The sequence below is a fragment of the Gopherus flavomarginatus genome, chromosome 12, assembly GCF_025201925.1.
Source record: "Gopherus flavomarginatus isolate rGopFla2 chromosome 12, rGopFla2.mat.asm, whole genome shotgun sequence".
Taxonomy (NCBI): domain Eukaryota; kingdom Metazoa; phylum Chordata; order Testudines; family Testudinidae; genus Gopherus; species Gopherus flavomarginatus.
Window position 1 is genome coordinate 1,869,610 of NC_066628.1, and position 16,565 is coordinate 1,886,174.

Below are 16,565 nucleotides of genomic sequence, written 5' to 3' on the forward strand. Positions count from 1 at the left end.
TCCCACTCTGAAGGGAGGGGCTGTGGGGGCCGGACTCCTGGGTTCTCTCCCGGCAGGGGCAGGGAGTGGGGTCTGGTGTTAGAGCAGACGGGGGGGCCCGGACTCCTGGGTTCTCTCCAGGCGGGGGCGGGGAGTGGGGTCTGGTGGTTAGAGCAGACGGGGGGGCCCGGACTCCTGGGTTCTCTCCAGGCGGGGGCAGGGAGTGGGGTCTAGTGGTTAGAGCAGAAAGGGGCCCGGACTCCTGGGTTCTCTCCAGGCGGGGGCGGGGAGTGGGGTCTGGTGGTTAGAGCAGACGGGGGGGCCCGGACTCCTGGGTTCTCTCCCGGCGGGGGCAGGGAGTGGGGTCTGGTGGTTAGAGCAGAAAGGGGCCCGGATTCCTGGCTTCTCTCCCGGCAGGGGTAGGGGTAGGGTCTGGTGGTTAGAGGAGACGGGGCCGGACTCCTGGGTTCTCTCTCAGTAGGGGCAGGGAGTGGGGTGTGGTGGTTAGAGCAGATGGGGGCCCGGACTCCTGGGTTCTCCCGGTGGGGGCAGGCAGTGGGGTCTGGTGGTTCGAGCAGACAGCGGGGGCTGGACTCCTGAGTTCTCTCTCAGCGGGGGCAGGGAGTGGGGTCAGGTGGTTAGAGCAGACAGGGGGCTGGACTCCTGGGTTCTCTCCAGGTAGGGGCAGGGAGTGGGGTCAGGTGGTTAGAGCAGGCAGGGGGCCGGACTCCTGGGTTCTCTCTCAGTAGGGGCAGGGAGTGGGATCTGGAGATTAGAGCAGACAAGGGGGCCCGGACTCCTGGATTCTCTCCAGGTAGGGGCAGGGAGTGGGGTCAGGTGGTTAGAGCAAACAGGGGCCCGGACTCCTGGGTTCTCTCCAGGCGGATTGGGCCATGGGGCTGGCTCAGGGCTCACTAATCCTGTACCCATTAACCGGGGAGCCGGGAAATGAGCCGTTGTTTGTGCAACCCCATGTGTGTCACCAAAACAAACAGCCCTTGACACTGGGGCCACAAGGCCAGACCCCCCTCCCCGCCACCCCGGGGGAGGGGACACCGGCTCTGCCCGCTAGGGAGCACTGCCAGCCTGAACTCAGCCCTATTGCCTGGGGAAGGAGGGGCCGTGGGGGAGGCTCTGCATAGCAGAGCAGACGGGGCCTGGAGCAGGTGTGCGAATCCCCCCAGGACCCACCATGGCCCCCTCCCTCTGCACCCTCCTGCTGCTTGCCCTCCACTCAGGTATGGGGGGGCGCAGGGCCCCCCAGGGAAGGGGCAAGTAAGGGAGCGGAGGGAGTTCCGGGGAGTCGAGTTGAGTGCAGGAGGGCCGAATTGTCCTTCCCACATTCCTTCACCGGGCCTGTTCCTCATTCCCCCCATCCTGCAGCCCGTCCCTCCCGGCTTCTGCCTCCATCCCTCTTCCTTCCCCTCTCACAAGCCGTCTGTCTGTCCGTCCTTTCTCTCCTTCCCGTTTTCTTTCTTTCTTTCTTTCCCCTGTTCGTTCGTTCTTTCTTTCTCACCCCCCCTTATCAGTTTTTCCTTCCCTCTCTCTCTCTCTCTCATTTTAATCCTTCCCTTTTCCTTTCCTTCCCTCTCTCTCATCTCTGCACTTTTTTTCTCATTCTCTCTCTCCCTTTCCCTCCGAATCGCTCGCTCTCCTCCCTCAGGCCGTTCGTTCATTCCTGCTTTTCCCCCGTCTCCCCCAGGTGCCTGGGCGCAGCCCCCCAAGGAGGCATCGCCCTCCTGTGGCCAGGACGTGGCCATCCGCAGTGGCACATTCGCCCTGTCGGACGGGTACCGCCCGGGCAGTGTGCTCACCTACTCCTGCCCCCCGGGCTTCTACCCCTACCCGCTGGGCAGCCGCCTCTGCCAGGACAACGGGCGCTGGACCCCGCTCCACACCCCCACCGGCTCCGTCTTCCCCAGGGCGCTCTGCAGAGGTACGGGGTGTCCGGACACCGGGGTTCTCTGGGACGGGACGGGGGGGCTAATGTTTAAAGTGAGGTGAGGGGTTGGGGGCCAGGACTCCTGGGTTCTATCCCCGGCTCTGGGAGGGGAGTGGGGTCTAGTGGGCCGGGAGGATGGGGGGCCAGGAGCCAGGACTCCTGGGTTCTCTTCACTCCGGTTCTGTTCTGGTTTCAGAGATCCGCTGCCCGGCACAACTGGCATTTGAGAACGGCTCGTTCCAGCCGCGCCGGGCGTCCTACCCCGTGGGCAGCGTCCTGACCTTTGAGTGCCTGGACGGGTACACGCTGCGGGGGCCGGCTCAGCGCGTCTGCCAGGGCAACGGGCACTGGGACGGGGGTACTCCCGCCTGCGACGATGGAGGTGAGACCCCCTTATCCCCCTGCATCCCCATATCCCCTGAGAGCCCCCATTCCCCTGCATCCCCATATCCCCTGGGATCCCCCACATTTCCCATCTGCCCCATATCCTCCTGCACCCCCATATCCTCTGGGATCCCCTACATTTCCCCTCTGTCCCCATATCCCCCTGCACCTCCATATCCCCTGACAGCCCCCATCCCCCTGTGCCCCCATATCCCCTGAGAGCCCCACATTTCCCCTCTGCCCCCATATCCCCCTGCGCCCCCATATCCCCCGAGAGCCCTCACATTTCCCCTCTGCCCCAAATCCTCCTGCACCCCCATATCCCCCTGAGAGCCCCACGTTTCCCCTGCACCCCCATATCCCCCTGAACCCCCATATCCCTGTACCCCCCAAGCAGCCCCGTGTCCCCAGGGAGCTCAGGGGTGGAAGTGGGTCCCGGGGGGTTGCAGACAGATGGATTGGGGGGCCGTTCTCACCTCTCTCTCCCCCCAGCTGAGCACTGCCCCAACCCCGGGGTGCCGCCCGGGACGATGAAGAGCGGCAGCCGGTACCGGCTGGGCGAGCGGGTCTCCTACCGCTGCCAGGTGGGGCTGTCTCTGGTGGGCTCTGCGCAGCGCGTCTGCACCGAGGCCGGGGAGTGGTCGGGGGCCGAGCCCAGCTGCCGAGGTGAGTGATTCCTCCCCACCCCCATCCCTGACCCAGGGCTCCCCCTTCTGGCCCTCCACCCTCTCCAGATTCCCCCACCTCTGGGGCTCCTTCATCTCCCTTCGCAACTCCCCCCCACCTGCCCAGGGTCCCCCTCCCCATCGCTCCTTGACCCTCTGTCTCCCCCCAATCTCCGTCGCTGTGCTCCACGCTGCCTGGCTAACAGGGGCCCTGCTTCTCCCCTCCCTGCCCAGCCCCTTTCTCCTACGACCGGGTGGAGGACGTCGGGTCCCAGTTCGGAGCCTCTTTCTCCAACGTCTTGGGCCTGGCCAGCTCCTCAGCCTCCTCCAGCCTCAACGCCTCCATCATAAAGCCACGTGAGTCTGCCCAGGAGGGTGGGGGAGGCAGGCCCTGCGGGGGGATTCTGACAGGGTGGGGACCAAGGGGAGAGAGTGGTCTCTGTGGGGCGATGAGGATGCAGTGGGGGCAGGACTCCAACAGATGGGGGTGGCAGGAGGCAGTAGGGAGAGGAGGGAATTGAGGGAGTAGGGGTTGGTACTACGGAGTGTAAGGGAGGTGGGGCACATGGAGGGGATCCCTCTCCCTAGGATGTTGCGGATAACCTCTCCTGGTTCCCCTGCCCAGAAACGTTCCTGGGCCGCAGGCTCATTCTTAGCGACGACAGCTTCATTAACATCTACCTGCTGGTGGACTCCTCCAAGAGCGTCAACAATGAAAGCTTCCAGATCTTCAAGGAGTGGGTGGGGAACATTGTGGACCGGGTGAGTCCGGGGTCGGGGTGGCAGCCCCGCTGTCAGGGACTATGTCTCGGCACTGGTTGTTAGTGCTTCAACACCCACCATGACTGCTGCGATTTCTAGGGGGTTTGAGCACCTCAGTGTCTGTTCTGGATGCTGCAAGTTCTAGGTACTTGTATGTCAGCTCAAAGGTTCTTCACTGCCAGACATGGATGACACAAGTTACGTGCACTTGCATGCTGGTTCTAGGTACATCAACGCGGCAATGAACTGGGACTGTTCTTAATGTGGTCTTTGAATGCTGAGTGGGGAGTGTTGGCCTGGGAGGATGATCTTCACTGGGGATGGGAGACTGGCCTTGAGGGAGGATACCTGAGCACGTAACACAAGAACCCAGGAAGGGGGTTGGAGGCCAGGTGACACCTCTTCCCGGGAAACTGGAAAAAGGCTGGGGGAGGAGCCGGGGAGAGACGCTGGAGGGAGTTAGAGTTTCAGGAGTTGGCTGGTGTAATGGAGGGGAGCCCAGATGGGGCTCTGACCCCCCAGTGGGGCTGTGGTGCCCCTGGGACCCCAAGATGGACCTAACGGAGGGGGGGCTGTTGTCTGTACCTGCAAGACCTGTCTTGGACTGTGTTCCTGTCGTCTAAATAAACCTGCTTTATTGGCTGGCTGAGAGTCCTGCTGAATCGCAGGAAGCCAGGGGGGGCAGCGCCTTGTCTCCCCCACACTCCGTGACAAACACCAGCCATGGACGCTGCAAGTTCTAGGGGCTTGTGCGCAGGCACTACATACCAAGGCTAGCCATGAATGCTACAGATTTTAGATGCCTGCATGCCTGTTCTAGGTATCTCAATAATAGCCATGGGCACTGCAAATTGTAGCTTCTCACACATCAGATCTAGGTATTGCAGCACTCGTTGGCACTGAAAGTTGTAGGTGCCTTTATCCCTATTCTAGGAATCTCACTGCCTTATATGGCTGCTGCAAGTTCTAGGTGTCCATATGCTGATTCTACCTACAATGACAGCTTTATAGACATTGCAAGTTCTAGGTGCTGCCACCTCGGTTCTAGATTCGTCAATACCAGCCACGTGCTGCAAATTCTAGGTGTCTCTGTGTTGGTTTTAGATGGCTCAGTACCTGCTCTGGGCTCCTCAGCACTGGCTCTAGGTGTCTCTCACTGCTAGAGCTCACTTTTCTCTTCTTTCTCATACCCTTTTCTCCTCTTCCTCTGTTTCCTGCTCCCTCCTGATCTCTCACCCATTCCAGATTGCCAGCTTTGAAGTAGCATCCAGCTTTGCTGTGATCTCCTACGCCACCAAGCCCAAGAAAATTGTTTCCATTTATGATCCCGAAGCTTCTGTTGCGGATGACGTTATTGAAAAGACAAAGACAGGGATGAATTTTCAAGGTCTTGCGTGCTTCCTTTTCATGGGGCCTCCCTAATGCATGGGGGTCTCGGGCTGTCAATACCATTCACACCCCGTATTAGGTTTCTCAGGTCCCTGGATATTACTTGGGTTCTAGGTGCCTTAACACCTGCCTTCAGATTGGGAGATGGACGCTGGTGGTCTCATCAAACCAGTAATAAACCATCATTAGGGTTTTTTAAAAAATAATAGAATGTAATTTGCAAACTCAGAAAGTATCGCACCCACCATGAACTAACTCTGTTTTGGATCTTACTATGACAGATAAAGAGGAATTGATCACTGGACTGGAAGTTAGTGGTTGCCTAGAGACCAGTGATTGTGACCTGATTGCATTCAATATGAGCAAATAGAGACAGTCCCAGCCAGAAATATATATATTTAGTGCTTCAAGAGAACTAATTTCCCCAAACTAAGGAAAATGCTGAGTGGGAAATTGAGTGGGAGGAAATGTTAAGTCCTCGGTGCCTCAATATCAGCCGTTAATCTCACTAGAATTTTAGTTACCTCAACACTAGTCCTGGGCACTGTTGGTTCTTGATGACTTAGTATCACTTATGGACACTATTGGTTCTGGATACTTCAACCCCAATCACAGGTATTATTGGTTCTAGATGCCTTAACACGACTCATGGGTATTGTAGGTTCTAAGTGCTTCAATAGCTGCATCTCCTTTAAGACTCTAGATGCATCACCACCAGCAGAGACGACCCATGCCTGGTGACTGGGGGGAGGGAAGAGCAAGGGCTGCTGGCTTCAACACTGTTACTGAGCATGCTCTGTCTAGGCCAAGCAGCAAATCTAGGAGGAAGGAAGGAATGTGATCCCACATGCCCCCTCATACATCACCTCTGGAATTCAGCTCTAGATTCCACTGCCTCTAGATAGATCTATTCCATCTATTGTCATTACTGGCTCTAGGCTCCCCCACATGGGTTTCAGATGCTTCACTATATACTGGGTTCTAGGTGCCTTAGTGCCAGGTATAGTTTTAGGTATATGGGGTATTTTATCCTTTCGCAGATCATGGCAACGGGACTGGGACGAACATCCGAGCAGCACTGCTGGAGGTGTATCACATGATCCTGTTCCAAAAGGAGTCCTTCGTCCGGGCGGGCAAGCCGGATGCATGGAAGAAAATCCGGCATGCCATCATTGTGCTGACAGATGGTGAGGAGCAACTGTTCCATTCTTTAGGGTCCAGGGAAAGGGTTATCTGACCCCCACCCTCAGTGGGTGCAGGTCAAGCTTCCCAACTGCATAGCCCCTTGTCAATGTGCCCCTGTCTTGGGAGAAGGGAATGGGTCATATCTGCTAACCCATAGGATGTTGTTTCAGGCAAATACAACATGGGAGGATCCCCCAAGGATGCAGTAGCCAAGATAGAAGATGTCCTAGAGATCAAGCCAGACAGGAAAGACTACCTAGGTGAGTCTGCCAACACACTTGGGTCCATCCCACATACCAGTGATGGTTGCAGTCCTTCACTGATGTGATCTACCTGTTCTAGGTACCTCAAGTGCAGTTCTAGGTGTTTCATTACTTGACAGTGGCTACAGTTATCAATATCTTCCTTGGAACTGCAATGCCAGGATCTGGGCGTTATGAGTTCTAGGTTCCTAAAAACTAGTTCAGGGATCTGGGAATTCCCAGTTCTAGACACATCAGTATTCTATTTGTATTTTTGGCTTTCGGGGCCTCAACAGGGGTACCAGGCACTTTAAGCCCAAGTTTAACCAGCCCAGTATACTCTGTCGTGGTGTTATATCAACTCTGTATACCCCAGTGCCTTCACAACAGGTTATTTGTACTGTTGGTTTTAAATGATTTAATATCACCTGTTGGTATGGCAACAGCATGTTCTTTGCAACCTTGGTTCTAGATGTATCTACATACATTTTGTATGCTCTCTGTGTTAGTCCTGCTACCTAACAGGTTGTTTCATCTCTTCTGGGTATCCCAATAGCCCTCCTCTATGAAGATATTACCACTGCTGGTTCTAGGTGCTTCAACACCCATCCTAAGCAGCTCAGTAACTTACCACCAAGTTATTTGTACCACTGGTTCTAGGTACCACTTACACTTGTCCTGTTTTCCCAAGACCAGACTTGGCTATGAAATGAGTTTTTTTCAATTTTAACTGAAAATTGATGTTATCTGTTGAACATTTTTACCAAAAAGGTCGTTTTTCTTTGTTCAGGGAGAGGAATGTTCCACACTTAAACTTTTGAATAGCTCAACTTGCTACCAAGTTTTCAGCTCTCTTGATTCTAGGTACCAGTTATAGGTATGAATAATGATAACTCAGTTTTAGCATCTCTATGCTACAATTTCCAAGTTCCTCTGTGCACCCTATTCCTCACTACCCAATTCCTTCTACTCTGGGTTCTAGGTACCTCAACACTGGTGCTAGGCATTATTAGGTCCTAGATGGTCCTAGGTCCTCTGTTTGTCAGAAGCTGGGAATGAGCAACAAGGGATGGCTCACTTGATGATTACTTGTTCTGTTTGTTCCCTTTGAAGCACCTGGCATTGAGCACTGTCAGAAGACTGGATACTGGCTAGCTGGACCTTTGGTCTGACCAAGTATAGCCATTCTTATGCTCTAGTGATAAGTTTTAGGCACTGTGCCAATTCTAGGCACCACAGTACCAGTCCTAGTGCCTCTCTGCTGGGGTATTTGCCCTATTTGTTCTAGGTGCCTCAGCACAAATTCTAGGTCCCTCAAAACCATTTCTAAGCACTGTTGGGTTCCAAAATGCCCTGATAATTGGTTCTGGGCACGCTGCTGGTTGCAGACTCCACACTACCAGGGACAGGGCTCTCCAGTGACCTTCCAGCCTCAACACCAGCTCCAAACCCTTCAGATTCTCGGTGCCTTCATGCAGTTTCTTGACTTGCCTCCTAGATATCTATGCCTTTGGGATTGGGACACTGGAGGTGGACTGGGATGGCCTTAATGAGATTGCTTCCAAGAAGGAAGGGGAGAGACATGCTTTCAAGATGGACTCCAGCCAGAATCTCAAGGCTGCATTCGAGGATGTCCTGGGTACGTCAGGGCCAACAGCGGGCACGGTGTCCCCCTGTCACAGCACAGGGGCCTTGTGTTTGCAGGCTGTCTAGCCAAGCTGCCAAGGAGGAGGGCTGGGGTGTCTCGTCTTCGTGTCTGGAACTGGGTGTGGGCATCTTTCCCAGAGGGGAACCAAGCCAGGGGAGGGTCTCTTCCCATGGGGCACCAGTTTGGGTTTGGGGGAGAGGGGCTCCGCTGGGACTGTTTGGCCATGTGGGCTTCGAGGTCTTCCAGGACAGTCACCCTAGGATATGGGGGATACCCAGAGGGGTGTGGCAAGCAGTGACCCCAAGGACTAACCGTCTTCCCCCCCGACGGCACAGACCCCAAAAATATCCACGATCTCTGCGGGCTAGGGAACGATTCGCAGAGTGCCACGCACCAGCAGCAGAACCCCTGGCATGTGGTCATCAAGGTGGGTCTGTCTGCTGAGCCCTTTGGGGGGATGCTGTCCCGTTCCCTCCCTCCCTGGGGGCTGAGACCACTGTCCCAGACACCTGGGTCCCATTCCCTCCCTCCCCAGGGAGCTGGAACCTCTGTCTCGGACACCTGGGTCCAGTTCCCTCCCTCCTGGGGGAGCTGTGAGCACTGCGGGGCCCCCTGGCAGTGCTGGGGGGGGGGGCGCTCCTCCCACGGCCCCTCCGTGCATTGGCCCCTCTCCCTGTCCGTAGGGGACAACAGGCGCATCGTGCCGGGGGTCCCTGGTTTCTGACTCATGGGTCCTGACAGCCGCACACTGCTTCAACCAGGTGACAGACACGTCCCTCTGGAGAGTGCAAGTGGGTAAGGAACCCCAGACAGCACTCGGCCCTCGGAACCCAGGAGTCCGGGCTCCCAGACCCCCCTGCTCTAACCCACCAGCCACCACTCCCCTCCCTGAGCCAGGAGAGAACCCAGGAGTCCTGGCTCCCAGCCCCCCCTGCTCTGCCCCCACTTCCCTCCCAGAGCCGGGGACAGAACCCAGGAATCCGGGCTCCCACCCCTCCCCCCTGCTCTGCCCCCAACAGCGCCCCTCTCCCCTCCCAGAGCCGGGGATAGAACCCAGGAATCCTGGCTTCCACACACCCCCCCGCTCTAACCACTAGCCTCTTTCCTGGCACACGCCCATTGGCAGAGTCACCTCTAGCGCGGGTCTCCCTGGGCCCTTCTCCCCCATCCGACCTTTCCTCAGCTCCACCCCGGGCCCTTCGTTCCCCTCGCTGCGCCCCTGGCCAGTGGCTTGTGAAAGCCCAGCCTGGCGCCTCAGCTGGCGCGGGCCTCACTAACGGGCTGGAGAGCCGCCCCAGGGGAACAACAGAGCAGGGCAGTCGGCGTGTGAGCTGGCCTGTCCCAGCCTCTGGCAGTCCGAGGGCTGCGTCCCTGTCCAGCCCGGCTAGTAGCCACCCCTGGCCCCAGCCTCCCGGAGCTTTGGCCTTATGGCATCCTCCAGCAGTGAGTTCCACAGGCTGTCGGGGCCTGGAGCCCGCTGCCTGGTCACTTCCTCACGTGCCCTCCGATTCCTGCGTGCCGGGAAGGGGCAAATAACACGCCCCGGGTCCCACTCTCCAGCCCCCTCGGTCATCTCTTTGCCAAGCTGAGCAGGCCCAGGCGCACGGACCAGCCCCCGAATCAGCTCCATTCTCTTCTCTGCCCCCTCTTGCTTGGCCGAGGGGTACCCGGAGCTGCAGGCAGGGGCGGCCCCTGTGTCCCGAGGAGCGTCCGGGCTAGGGCTGTGAGGGGCGGCCATGGGGCTGGCCCAGTCCTTAGGCTGTGTCTGGGGCAGGGCCGACGGAGATCCCCTTCCAGAGCAGGATCGACCACCCCAGGTACGACGTCACGGCCAAGGCCAGCCAGGGCATCCCCGAATACTACGACTACGACGTGTCGCTGATCAAACTGCAGCAGGCCGTGCAGTTCTCTGGGCGAGTCAGGTGAGAGCGCGGGGAGCGGGGCAGGGGCCTGGCCCCTCCGGGGGGCACCGGCTCCCACCTGGCCCCAGGGCAGGGCCTGGCTGGCTCAGGGGGCAGGGAATGGGGCAGGGGCCTGTCCCCTCTGGGGGGTGCTGTCTTCTCCTGGCCCCAGGGCGAGGACTGGCTGGCTCAGGGGGCAGGGAATGGGGCGGGGGCCTGGCCCCTCCGGGGGGCACCGGCTCCCACCTGGCCCCAGGGCAGGGCCTGGCTGGCTCGGAGCAGGGAATGGGGCAGGGGCCTGGCCCCTCTGGGGGGTGCCGGCTTCTCCCGGCCCCAGGGCAGGGCCTGGCTGGCTCAGGGGGCAGGGAATGGGGCAGGGGCCTGGCCCCTCTGGGGGCTGCTGGCTTCCCCCGGCCCCAGGGCAGGGCCTGGCTGGCTCAGGGGAGTGGGGAATGGGGCAGCAGCCTGGCCTCTCTGGGGGGCACTGGCTCCCACCTGGCCCCAGGGCAGGGCCTGGCTGGCTCAGGGGAGTGGGGAATGGGGCAGGGCCTGGCCCCAGCTCACACCCGTGTGTCTCCTCCCCAGACCCATCTGCCTGCCCTGCACGAAGCGAGCGAACCGAGCTCTGAAGAAGCCCCAGCGGGCAACGTGCAAAGATCATGGTGTGTGCGACGTCCCGGGGCTGGGATCGCCCCGTGTGTCCCTCCAGCCTGGCGCCCTAGGGAGCACCGCGGGGGGCCAGGCCGGGGGCTTGGGGGGGGCCCACTCAGAGTGGCTCGGGGCTGGGATGTGGGGGGCCCCGCACAGAGGGACAGGCCTGGCCCTGGCCCCCGCTGCCCATCCGGGGACCCAGGCGTCCGGCCTCGGCCCCCGCTGCCCGTCGGGGGACCCAGGCGTCCGGCCCCGGCCCCCGCTGCCCATCCGGGGACCCAGGCGTCCGGCCCCGGCCCCCGCTGCCCATCCGGGGACCCAGGCGTCCGGCCCCGGCCCCCGCTGCCCATCCGGGGATCCAGGCGTCCCGCCCCGGCCCCCGCTGCCCATCCAGGGACCCAGGCGTCCCAGCCCCGGCCCCCGCTGCCCATCCGGGGACCCAGGTGTCCGGCCCCAGCCCCCGCTGCCCATCCGGGGACCCAGGCGTCCTGGCCCCAACCCCTCTCTCTGCCCCAACCACTAACCCCTCCTGTCCATCCAAGGACCCAGGCATCTGTCCCCAGCCCCTGCTGCCTATCCGGGGACCCAGGTGTCCCGGCCCCGGCCCCCGCTGCGCATCCGAGGACCCAGGCATTCGGCCCCAGCCACCGCTGCGCATCCGGGGACCCAGGCATCCGGCTCCAGCCCCCACTGCCCATCCGGGGACCCAGGCGTCCTGGCCCCAACCCCTCTCTCTGCCACAACCACTAACCCCTCCTGTCCATCCAAGGATCCAGGCGTCCCAGCCCTGGCCCCCGCTGCCCATCCGGGGACCAAGGCGTCCGGCCCTAACCCGTCTGTCTGCCCGCAGAGCTGGAGCTGCTGGGCCTGGAGCAGGTCCCCGCCCACTTTGTCTCCCTGGCCAACAAGAGGTTAAACGTGCAAATCAAGACCAACAAGTCGGTAGGTGGGGCCTGTGCCCCAGAGCGGGGGGGGGGGGTGGCCCCGGGGGCTGGGGGGCACCTGCGTTTGCAGCAGGGGAGAAGATGCTGCCCCTGTGCCCCTGCCCCAGCTGCTCTGGGAGAACTAGGGGGGCTGATGGGGTGTGTGTCCCCCGTGCCCCCATCTCTTCTGAGCTGGGGGGCAGGAGGAGCCCAGCTGTGCCCGGAGCAGGAGCTGGACTGAGCATGCTGGGCAGTGCTCAGCTTAGAGACAGTGCGCTCACACGCACACTCCCCCCGGTCTCCCTCGCACGCCCCAATGTGCATGCCCCCGGTCTCCCTCGCACGCGCTCTGACGCGTGCTCCTTCCGGTCTTCCTCGCACGCCCCGACACGTGCTCCCCCCCCAGTCTTCCTCACACGCGCGTGCTCCCCTCGGTCTCCCTCACACACACCCCAACACGCGCGTGCCCCCCGGTCTCCCTTGCACGCCCCAATGTTCACACCCCTCTGGTCTCCCTCGCACGCGCCCTGACATGCGTGCTCCCCCTGGTCTCCCTCGCACGCCCCGACACGTGTGCCCCCGGTCTCCCTCACACGCACCCCGACACGTGTGCACCCCCCGGTCTTCCTCGCATGCACGCAACCCCCCCCCGGTCTCCCTCGCACGCGCCCCGACACGCGCGCATCTCCCCTGGTCTCCCTCGCACGCACCCCGACATGCGCGCGCCCCCCCTCAGTCTCCCTCACACACGCGCGCCCCCCCTCAGTCTCCCTCGCACGCGCCCCCACGCGCGCGTACCCCCAGGAGTCCTGCCCTCCCCTCCCCCATGCCAAGGTGGGAGAGAACCCAGGAGTCCGGGTGCACGGCTAAGCCCCAGCTCTCCCCCCAGCGCCCTTCGTGCATTGCTGGCGCCATCCAGCCTGGCATGATCTACGCCAACGTGTCGGACGTGTCCCGGGTGGTGACCGACCGGTTCCTCTGCTCCGGGCAGGAGGCCAGCGGCGGCTCGGAGGAGGCGTCTACCTGCAAAGGTGACACGGGGCCTGGCCCCTCGGGGGGCGCTGGCTCCCATCAGCTCCAGGGCGGGGTGGGGAATGGGGCAGGCGCCTATCCCCTCTAGGGGGCGCTGGCTCCCACTCGGCCCCAGGGCAGGGACTGGCTGGCTCAGGGGGGCAGGGAATGGGGCAGGGACCTGTCCCCTCTAGGGGGCGCCGGCTCCCCCCGGCCCCAGGGCAGGGACTGGCTGGCTCAGGGGGGCAGGAATGGGGCAGGGACCTGTCCCCTCTGGGGGGCAACAGCTCCCACCTGGCCCCAGGGCAGGGACTGGCTGGTTTGGGGGGGTGGCAGGGACTGGGGTCTGTCCCCTGTGGGTCTGAGTTCTGGTTTCCCCCGCAGGTGAATCTGGCGGGGGCTTGTTCCTGGAGAAGAAGAGGAGATATTTCCAGGTTGGTAAGCCTCTCCCCCAAGCTTTCTTGTCTGGACGCCTGGGTCCCATCCTCTCTGTCCCCGGGGCTGGGAGCTGTGGTGGTGTCCCGGACGCCTGGGTCCCATCCTCTCTGTCCCTGGGGCTGGGAGCTGTGGTGGTGTCCCGGACGCCTGGGTCCCATCCTCTCTGTCCCCGGGGCTGGGAGCTGTGGTGGTGTCCCGGATGCCTGGGTCCCATCCTCTCTGTCCCCGGGGCTGGGAGCTGTGGTGGTGTCCCGGACGCCTGGGTCCCATCCTCTCTGTCCCCGGGGCTGGGAGCTGTGGGGGTGTCCCGGACGCCTGGGTCCCATCCTCTCTGTCCCCGGGGCTCGGAGCTGTGGTGGTGTCCTGAACACCTGGGTCCCATCCTCTCTGTCCCCGGGGCTGGGAGCTGTGGGGGTGTCCCAGACGCCTGGGTCCCAGCCTCATGTCTGTCTCCCCAGGTGGGCGTGGTGAGCTGGGGCACCTACAACCCATGCCCCCTGAAGCCGAGGCCAGATTACGAGGGGGAGAGGAGACGAGCCCCCCCGGGCCACGTCCCCCGCGACTTCTACGTCAGCCTCTTCCGGGTGCAGGACTGGCTGCGCCAGCACCTCGGGGGCCCGGACGGAGAGACCTTTATCCCGTAGGGGACCCCCGCGCTACCCCCCCAGCCTGTGCCCCCTCAATAACAGTGTTTGCTAATTCCGGTCTCTGTGTGGTTTGTGCCCCCTGCCATTTTCCTGCCCCGCCCCCCCGGCGCTGCGAACTTCCCCAGGGCAGTGCCCCCAGACGGGCCACCCCCCCGGCGCTGCGAGCTTCCCCAGGGCAGTGCCTGTCCCGGCACGGAGTCCCCAGGTGATGCTCTGGAACTGCTCCCCACCAAGCCAGGCAGGACTCTGGGGAGCCTCCTCTCCCTTGGAGCAGACTTGTTCAGGGCAAGAAGCTCCCACGGCTTCACCTCCTGGGTCTCTCCTTGGAGCATTCAGCATCCTCTGCCCCTCCGTGCGCTTCCCACAGCGAGCCCGCCCCAGCGGGGTCCTGGGGGGCCACAGGGTCCTGCACCCCCACTTTGCACTCAGACGTGACTCTCAGCCAGCCAGTAAAACAGAGGTTTATTCGATGACAGAAACAGGGTCTAAAACAGAGCTTGTACGTACAGAGAACCGGACCCCTCAGCCGGGTCCATTCTGGGGGGCAGTGAGCCAGACCCCCACGTCTGCACTTCACTCCTCGTCCCCAGCCAGCTCCAGACTAACAACCCCCCCCAGCCCCTCCTCTCTCCTCAGCCCCTTTCCTGGGCCAGGGGCTGTGACGAACTGGGAATGTTCTTAATGTTTCCCCTGAATACTGTGTTGGTGCCTCAGTGTCCCCTGTGCAGTTCTTAAGTATCTAGGTGGTGGGTTAAGGGGGTGTGATTTCTGCAGAGCAAGGGGCCAGGGCACCTAAATGCCTGGCACTCTGTCTCCTAGCAACTGATGGCCTGGGCCCCCCCTCTGCAAAGGTGCCAGCTGAAGGTGTTGGAGACAAAGGGATCAGGTGACCTCCTGGCCCGGGAAAGGGGCTGAGCAGAGAGGAGGGGCTGGGGGGGGGTTAGTCTGGAGCTGGCTGGGGACGAGGAGTGAAGTGCAGACGTGGGGGTCTGGCTCACTGCCCCCCAGAATGGACCCGGCCGAGGGGTCCGGTTCGCTGTACCTACAAGCTCTGTGTTAGACCCTGTTCCTGTCATCGAATAAACCTCTGTGTTACTGAGAGTCACGTCTGACTGCAAAGTGGGGGTGCAGGACCCTGTGGCCCCCCAGGACCCCGCTGGGGTGGACTCGCTGTGGGAAGCGCACGGAGGGGCAGAGGATGCTGAATGCTCCAAGGAGAGACCCAGGAGGTGAAGCCGTGGGAGCTTCTTGCCCTGAACAAGTCTGCTCCAAGGGAGAGGAGGCTCCCCAAAGTCCTGCCTGGCTTGGTGGGGAGCAGTTCCGGAGCATCGCCCGGGGACTCTGTGACAGGGGGTCACCCGATCTCTGTCTCCCCCTCACCTTTAGCATCCCCTGGCAGGGGAGGGGCCCTGGCCATTAGTTGCCAGGTGGGGAGAGGCCAGTGCGCCCGGGCCACGTTTTCCTTCCCCCTCAGCGTGTCTGGAATCTCCCCAGGCCTAGGCATGGGGTTGGCATCGGACACTGTGATGGCTTTAAGCTTCTGATAGCCCCCATAAAACCAGATCATCCTGTCTCCCTTGGGGATCAGCCCCACAGGTGAGGCCCATGGGCTGTAAAACGGCTGGATCCCATCTAAAGCCAGCATGTCCCTGACCTCTCTCTCCAGGTTCTGGGCTGCTTTCCCAGTGACTCTGAATGGGGAACACCTGATGGGGAGATTGGCTCCCACCTCAGGGAAGAGATCCCCCAGGGGGTCTTCCCCCTTCTCCATCCAATCCTCCCCTTCCAGGTCCAGGGGTCCCCTCACTCTCCTCCCATCCAGCAGCTCGAGAGGGAAGAACCCTGTGGATTCCTGGGGCACCACCAGCTGCCTCCCGATCCCCCCCAGTTCTACTTCCCCTTGGGGAGCCCATTCCCGGTACAGGAATCCCTCCTCCTGCAGGACTCTGTCCCTGCAGCCTTCCCCAAGGGGGGTTGCAGCGCTGTGGCCAGCAAGTTCCCTCAGCTTCTCCAAGGAGGGATCCTTCTGCAGCTCGGTCTGGGATTCAGCGGCTGGGGCAGGGAGTGGGACCTGCTCCCTCTCGCTGGCTGGGCCTGGGGTCACAGCCCCCCTGAGCCCTGTCCCTGGTAGCTCCCTCCCTGCTGTGTAATCACTTCCCAGCAGCACGTCTGGACCAGGCAAACCTGTTTGGCAGCTGACCTGCCCTACCTGGGTGTCCCCCCACTCAGCTGGGGTCTCAGCTCCCCCCGTGCTCAGCGCTGCCCTTGCTGTCCCAGTGGGGCCAGGCAGCGAGCTCTCTGCTCTGGTCACAGCATCAGAGCTAGTGTGAGCCCCCCCTCCGGTGTGCAGGGGGGCGGGGAGCATCTCTCCCTCCCACTCAGCCCCAGGGGGCTGGTTACAGGTAGGCAGGTATCCTGAGCCCAGCAGCCCCTCCCCACTGCCAGCCAGGTCATTTGCATTTTCACTGACCATTTCCATCCTAGCCAATTGGTTCCCTGGATTTGAATTCAAACCCTCGGCCGTTACAGGAGCGGGGCCTGGATCCTGTCCCATGGGGAGACAGTCACCCCCCAACAGGGCCTCCCAGCCGATATCCTGGAGAACCCCAACGACCAGCCAGCCCGACCCCTCCTGGGTCTGCACAGGGATCTGGGCCATAGGCAGGGCGAGGGGCTTCACCCCAGGGACCTTCACCCAGGTCCCACAGCCCCTCAGCATCTGGGGCTGCACCACCACAGTTCTCCCTGTCCCAGGGTCTCGCCCCCGCAGGCGTGTTTCCCCACTGACCCCTGGGCAG

General features: G+C 61.6%; 1 protein-coding gene across 1 annotated transcript in view; it reads left to right on the plus strand.

Annotated features, from left to right (window-relative positions):
* The first annotated feature begins 1,171 nt into the window (after positions 1-1,171).
* Positions 1,172-16,565, plus strand: part of LOC127033095 (uncharacterized) — a 45,924-nt gene continuing 30,530 nt past the window's right edge. Inside the window, exons 1-19 of the mRNA XM_050920898.1 lie at positions 1,172-1,217; positions 1,682-1,915; positions 2,118-2,303; positions 2,798-2,971; positions 3,205-3,327; positions 3,596-3,732; positions 4,978-5,119; positions 6,162-6,308; positions 6,477-6,566; positions 8,047-8,187; positions 8,532-8,623; positions 8,880-8,991; positions 9,971-10,118; positions 10,683-10,759; positions 11,599-11,690; positions 12,561-12,702; positions 13,067-13,116; positions 13,579-13,760; positions 13,893-13,972. Coding sequence (XP_050776855.1) covers positions 1,172-1,217; positions 1,682-1,915; positions 2,118-2,303; positions 2,798-2,971; positions 3,205-3,327; positions 3,596-3,732; positions 4,978-5,119; positions 6,162-6,308; positions 6,477-6,566; positions 8,047-8,187; positions 8,532-8,623; positions 8,880-8,991; positions 9,971-10,118; positions 10,683-10,759; positions 11,599-11,690; positions 12,561-12,702; positions 13,067-13,116; positions 13,579-13,760; positions 13,893-13,972 — 2,395 coding nt within the window. The remainder of the gene's footprint in view (positions 1,218-1,681; positions 1,916-2,117; positions 2,304-2,797; positions 2,972-3,204; positions 3,328-3,595; positions 3,733-4,977; positions 5,120-6,161; positions 6,309-6,476; positions 6,567-8,046; positions 8,188-8,531; positions 8,624-8,879; positions 8,992-9,970; positions 10,119-10,682; positions 10,760-11,598; positions 11,691-12,560; positions 12,703-13,066; positions 13,117-13,578; positions 13,761-13,892; positions 13,973-16,565) is intronic.